At 38.6% G+C, this 6,818-nt stretch overlaps 1 protein-coding gene across 1 annotated transcript in view; it reads left to right on the top strand.

The window, feature by feature from the left end:
• vaspa (vasodilator stimulated phosphoprotein a) overlaps nt 1-6,818 on the top strand; it is a 20,405-nt gene that overhangs the window by 10,344 nt on the left and 3,243 nt on the right. The window contains exons 5-8 of the mRNA XM_016530316.1: nt 1,786-1,874; nt 5,619-5,716; nt 6,315-6,415; nt 6,669-6,729. Coding sequence (XP_016385802.1) covers nt 1,786-1,874; nt 5,619-5,716; nt 6,315-6,415; nt 6,669-6,729 — 349 coding nt within the window. The remainder of the gene's footprint in view (nt 1-1,785; nt 1,875-5,618; nt 5,717-6,314; nt 6,416-6,668; nt 6,730-6,818) is intronic.

Here is a 6,818-nt window from a genome sequence, read left to right on the forward strand (position 1 = left end):
CAGGTTCCCGTGAGTGTTGTGTGTGTGTGTGTGTGTGTGTGTGTCTGTGTCTGTTTGATGAAGATCTGATTCCTGTCTGTCATCCGTGTGTCTCTTCAGGTGGTCATTAACTGTCCTCTGGTCCGGGGGATCAAATATAACCAGGCCACTCCTACGTTCCACCAGTGGCGCGATGCGCGGCAGGTCTGGGGTCTGAACTTCGGCAGTAAAGAAGACGCGGCTCAGTTCGCCAGCGGCATGACGCACGCGCTCGACGTGCTGAGCGGAGATGCCGGTGAGAGCTCTTAGGGAAAAAAACGTGTTTTTAGGAGTAAAATGTGCTATAAATCAGTGTGAGTGACATATCAACAAACCTTCAGAACACAGAGAGGAATAAAACTATGAAGGCTTGTGTGTGTGTAAGAGAAAAAATCTTTAAAGATATGGATTGGAATTGAAATCTACAGACGCAAATAGATAAAAAGCAGTAAAATGTGTATTTAGTATGTTTTCTTTCCTCTAGTCTGAAAGAAGAGACATGATATGCAAGCAAAATAGACCAAAAAGTGACCAATGCATGAAAACACACTGGTTTGTCTGTAGTGTCTCGCCATAAAACATGTAAAAACACCTGTATGTTTAGAGTTTTTGATTTGTGTCCACAGGTGCATGTCCTCCTCCTCCTCGACCGCCTCCGAACGGCCCGAGCGCTGAGGAGATAGAGCAGAAGAGGAGGTACAAACATCATCATCATCTTCTTTATCATGACATGGAAATCAGCCCTGATTTACCTCATTTATTCTGCATAAATCAGAGTTTGCCTTCATTTGAACTTTCTATTCATCTGTGAATCCTAAAAAATAAAATGTATCAGTTTCCACAAAAATATTGTGCAGCACGACTGTTTTCAACATTGATAATAATCAGAAGGAGGTCTGGCCGGGGCGCTCGCTGGAGCTAAACTACGCAAAGTGGCCAAGGTCAGTCACATGGTCATCTGATGGTTAATGAGATGCATGTATGTCTGAGCTTTCCTGTGTTGTAGTGCTTGATTGACAGGTGAGTAGGCGGTCCTTCACTGTTGTCCATGATGTGTCACAGCTACAGATCTGATCACGTGACCAGCTAGCTGTTCAACCCGGGGCCTCAGGATGAATTGAAATGAGGCAAAACAAGCATTAAAATAAGCTAAAATCAAGATGTTTCTTACTTTAGTTCAACAGCTAAACAGCTGTTTTTGTCTTTGAAGAAGCAGGATTCATACGGTCTTGGAAAACCTGGATATATGTGACCCTGGTTCACAAAACCAGTCATAAGTTTAATTTTTTTAAATTGAGATTTATACATCATCATTTATACATCGCCAAAGCTGAATGAATAAGCATAAATTTCCATTGATGTATGGTTTGTTAGGATAGGACAATATTTGGCTGAGATACAACTATTTGAAAATCTGGAATCTGAGGGTGCAAAAAAATCTAAATAATAAATTATAGTTTAACACCTATTCACATAGAAAACAGCTGTTTATATCATAAAAAATATTTCACTATTTTTACTGTATTTTTGATCAATACATGCAGACTTGGTTAGCAGAGGAGACTACTTTCAAAAAAATTACAAAATCGTAATTATTCCAAACTTTTGGAAACGACTCTCCTCTTCAGCTGATGTCATCAGTCCCTCTTATTCACCAACCAATCAGTGGATGAATAAAATCAAGTCCCGCCCACATATATTTTGCATGAAACATCCTGTTTTGCTGTGAAATGTGTCACATTAGAGCTGTGAAACTGTGTGTCTCAGGCAGGAGCAGCAGGAGAGAGAGAGACAGGAGAGAGAGAGACAGGTGTCTGCCGCTCCGGCCCCGCCTCCTGGTCCTCCTCCCGCTCCTGGCCCACTATTTGAAAATCTGGAATCTGAGGGTGCAAAAAAATCTAAATCTTGAGAAAATCATCTTTAAAGTTGTTCAAATGAAGTTCTTAGCAATGCATATTACTAATCAAACATTAAGTTTTGATATATTTACGGTAGGAAATTTACTAAATATCTTCTTTACTTAATGTTCGGTCTTACTAATGATTTTTGAAATAAAGCTGAAATAAAACTAAATTGTAGATAAAAATAAATGATAAATATTTTTTTAAATGACAATTTAAAAGCAATTTTTTTCACCATCGGCCATGGATTATATCCTGTCAGTCAAAAGGCAGCGGAAAAACGTGTCACACTGCAACTCATACTGTGTGTGAAGAAAATCTCTCGTGTTGAATTTAGGGCTGTCAAAATTAACACAAAATTCAATTCAGGGATGCCAGATCTCATCTTTCAAATTCTGTCCATTCCATCACAAAATTCAAGCAATGAATGCCGTTTTGATGCTTTTAAATGTGACAAGACAGATCACTGTAGCCTTCAAGCTGCACCGCAGAGCAAGAGTTTCTTCCACTTGAATACAAGTTATAGTGTGAAATAAACATGAATGAACATTAGAGGATATGTTGAAAGACACAGTAAGGCAAGGCAAGTTTATTTATATAGCACATTTCATACACAATGGTAATTCAAAGTGCTTTACATAATATATATATACACATAACAATAAAAACAAGAAATTTTAAAACTTTTAAAATTATTTATATTTTACCAAAAATGTATCATGTCTCATGTAATCAGTCAATTTGTGTTTCAGCTGTGGAAAGACGCCAATAAAACAGCTTGTGAACAATGTCACATAACATTGCGTTTACCTCAGGAAAGTTATCCAGTGTTCACAGTTCATTAGTTGAGCTTAATTATTGTTAATTTTATATGTATGTTTGAATAAATCTGTCTTGAAGACAAATTTTTTTGAAAACTACCTTATATGCAACTGTTGTATACAGACATTTGCATTTTTAATTTGATTGTAATTATTAGGGGTTGAACAACTTCGAGTCGACTTTTATGTGATGAAAGTCGAGTCGAAGTCGACTAGTCGCTGATGACGTCATTAATGAACAAATAAGTCTGGAGTAGGGATGTAACGGTATTAAAATTTCATATCACGATTATAGTGCCCAAAGTTATCACGGTTATCAATATTATCACGGTTTTGTTAAAATGAGATGAAAATGTTCAAAAAGAACTGATAAACGCACTGAAAACATTTCAATAAGTTTTATATTTGAAAATCAACAAACAACAAACACAATTAGCAGCTATATGCACTTTTTTTAGCATAAACATTAAATTAACATTAACATGAAGCCCTAATAATACCAGATCTCCGATTTGGTCCTCTTAGATGGCTGAAAAATCTCCCGAGCGCTGTCACTGCCTTCCGCCATTTCGTCTCGTGCAAAAAAACAACAACAACAACATTGCATGCTGCTTCTGCGTCAGACTGATGCTGGCTGGACAGGATTTACCGCAAGTTTTCAAAATCGCGATAATCAAACACGGTTTTGATGATAATTAAATTTTAAACGATAATACTAACCGTCAGGGCATTTTATCATGAAACCGGTAATCGTTCCATCCCTAGTCTGGAGCTGTGATAAACACCTTGTGCACAGCTATGGCATATGACACAGCGCTGCCCACACGGCTATTGCTCCTATAACAGCTTTTTTATCCGTTCTTTTGTCTTTGGGTCGTTATATTTCTCTCGACGTCAAGTTTAAAGTCGACTAGTCGATTAGTCGGTGCAACCCCTAGTAATTATGATATCTGAAAATAAATAGTAGTTGAATATGATAGCTCTGTTGTAAATTTTAACCTTTAATATTATAGTAATGTACCAAATGAGAGGGTTCCCTGTATAGTTTACAACATTGGTTAGGAGAGTTTTTTTCCTTAAGAAAATCAAGCTATCAGCATCGTTATCAGCAGATATCATTCTGAATAATCAGCTATCAGTATTAGCAGATATAATTCTGAATTAAAGCTGCAAGCAGCGATGAAAGGGCCCTCGCACCCGGGCACGCCGCCACCCGGCGGCTTTAGGAAAACCGCAAATGGTGGGCAATATGCATTTAAAGTGGTAAATATAGGAGGAATATGTCAAAGTCATTTATATGTGCCAAACTTCCTGCTGCCAGCTGGTGGCGCTATGTCTATAACTAAACATTGGCATGTAGATGTCTTTAGGCCAGTACTTTTATCAAACATGTGAAGTTTGGTGAAAATTGAACATGGTATGTTTGAGTTAGTTTAAAGCATGACATATCCTGTTGTCAACAGATGGCGCTATGATTACATCTGAATATTGGCCTTTAGATGTCTTCAGGCAAGGACTCTTACCAAATATGTGAAGTTTGGTGCAGATTGGACATTGCATGTTTAAGTTAGTGTAAAACAAGCCATTTCCTGTTGCCAGCAGGTGGCGCTATGATTATAATGGAATATTGGCCTTCAGATGTGTTCAGGCCAGGACTCTTATCAAACATGTGAAGTTTGGGGAAGATCGGACATTTTATGCCTGAGTTACAACAACTTCTATTCCCATGGCGAGACATTGAACTTTGTCACGGCGCCATGGACATGCCCTTTAACGAAAACTCAAGATCTTCGCAATTTAACATCGCAAAGGCCTTCAGATTACACTGACCAACTTTGGTGTTGATCTGAAAAAATCTCTAGGAGCAGTTCGTTAAAGTACAACCCCTGAAAATGGCAAAACCGACACAAATTTTGCTGAGAAAATTCAAAATAACCGGCTTACTGTTAGGATTCAGATTTCATACCAGGAGACTTTTTTGTAGGTATTGGTGTGTTACATGTGTGTACCAATTTTATTCATTGTGTAGTTTAGAGAGCTTCACTGATTATAACGGAACTTTGTGAGATCCCAATGAACTAAGATGAGTGATGCTTTTAGTGATACTAATGGGAGCGCGCTTTGCGTGCTTTCTAGGCTATAACCCATTCATAATTTGTATGAAACTTTCATTTTTCGGACATACATGCTGCAACGTTTCGGGAATGACATCTGCATATTTATGCTGGATTCATTCTCGAAATACCAGTGATTGACACAGTGATAAACAAAGCAATGGACAGGACAAAAATGCCTCCTGAGCGAGCGAGATCCAGTTCACGGACTAAAAGTGTGTGTGAACTTTATTGAGATCGGGACATATCAACCAGCAATTTCATTTCCAGTAACGGATGGTAGAATTTTTAGAAATCAATAGTATGCAATTCATGACAGAATAGTCCCACAACTGATCGTTTATTTTTTCCTTACGTGTCTCACCTTTAGTAACAACAATTCAAAACGGACACATTTCAAGTGACATGGGAAAAAGACACGGAAAACTTAAATAAACATCAGAAAAGCGTGCACACTTCTGGTTAAAAATGAAAGGCCACTTAAAACGGGAAGCATCACCATTCAAATCAGCAACAAGAGTCAAAGCTCCACAGTTTAGTAAACGCAGGCAACCTCTTTAAGTTATTCTTGACTGCGCTGTAATGACTGCTTTGATGCATACATCCGAAAAAGATTTCTTTTGCCTTTTTTTTTTCTAGCTCCAATGACTCAAGAGTCAAATGTCGCCCGTGGGTAATGATACTGGCAGATATTCTGAATATTCAGCTGTCTGTATCGGCAGATATCATTCTCGATAATCGGCTATCGTTATTGGTATCGGCAGATATCATTCTGAATATTCAGCTGTCAGTATCGGCAGATATCATTCTGGATATTCAGCTGTCGGTATCGGCAGATATCATTCTGGATAATCGGCTATCGGTAACGGTATCAGCAGATATCATTCTGAATATTCAGCTGTCGGTATCGGCAGATATCATTCTGGATAATCGACTACCGGTAACGATATAAGCAGATATCATTCTAAATAATCTGCTGTTAGTTTCGGCAGATATCATTCTGGATAATCGGCTATCGGTAACGGTATCGGCAGATATCATTCTGAATATTCAGCTGTCTGTATCGGCAGATATCATTCTGAATATTCAGCTGTCGGTATCGGCAGATATCATTCTGAATATTCAGCTGTCTGTATCGGCAGATATCATTCTGAATATTCAGCTGTCTGTATCGGCAGATATCATTCTGAATATTCAGCTGTCGGTATCAGCAGATATCATTCTGAATATTCAGCTGTCGGTGTCGGCAGATATCATTCTGGATAATTGGCAGAGAAATTACGTAGAGAAGTAATGGTGCATCTCTAATTTATATATAGTATTTTTTATTACATTTTAGTAAAATATTTTGTGCAATATATGTTGTCTAATATTTATGCTAATCAATGAATTTGTATGACTTTTCATGACACATTTTTACATGACACACATCACATTTTCATGTGTGTGTGTGTGTGCAGGAGGACAGTGGAGCAGCGGCTCCTGCAGTGAGTGCCAGCACAGGAGGAGGAGGAGGAGGAGGAGGACTGATGGGAGAAATGAGTGCAATTTTCGCTCGACGGTCAGTTTTAACTCCACCACAGTCATATGATGTTTGCTCTGCAGTAGAAATATATACATATATACGTCCATTAATAACCATATATACATAAATTTAGTCTGAAACCATCCACTTAGACAGGAAGTGGCTGTCTAAGAGTCTCCTCCAGTACTTCATGTGCCATTTAGAGTCAATCTGAAACTGATGCTGCAGCAGCAACACTATAGTGCTGCACTGAGTGTGAATACAGCAGCTCTTCATCTGTGTGTTACAGAAGAAAAGTTGCTGACACTCCAGCTGTCAAGACAGAAGAAACCAGCAGCGTGAGTCTCTCTGTGAGTGAGTGTCTGTGTGTGTGTGTGAGTGAGTGTCTGTGTGTGTGTGTGTGTGTGTGTGTGAGAGAGAGTGTGTGTGTGTGTGTGTG

The sequence above is a fragment of the Sinocyclocheilus rhinocerous genome, unplaced genomic scaffold (genome assembly GCF_001515625.1).
Source record: "Sinocyclocheilus rhinocerous isolate Xijiao unplaced genomic scaffold, SAMN03320098_v1.1 scaffold4622, whole genome shotgun sequence".
Classification (NCBI taxonomy): domain Eukaryota; kingdom Metazoa; phylum Chordata; class Actinopteri; order Cypriniformes; family Cyprinidae; genus Sinocyclocheilus; species Sinocyclocheilus rhinocerous.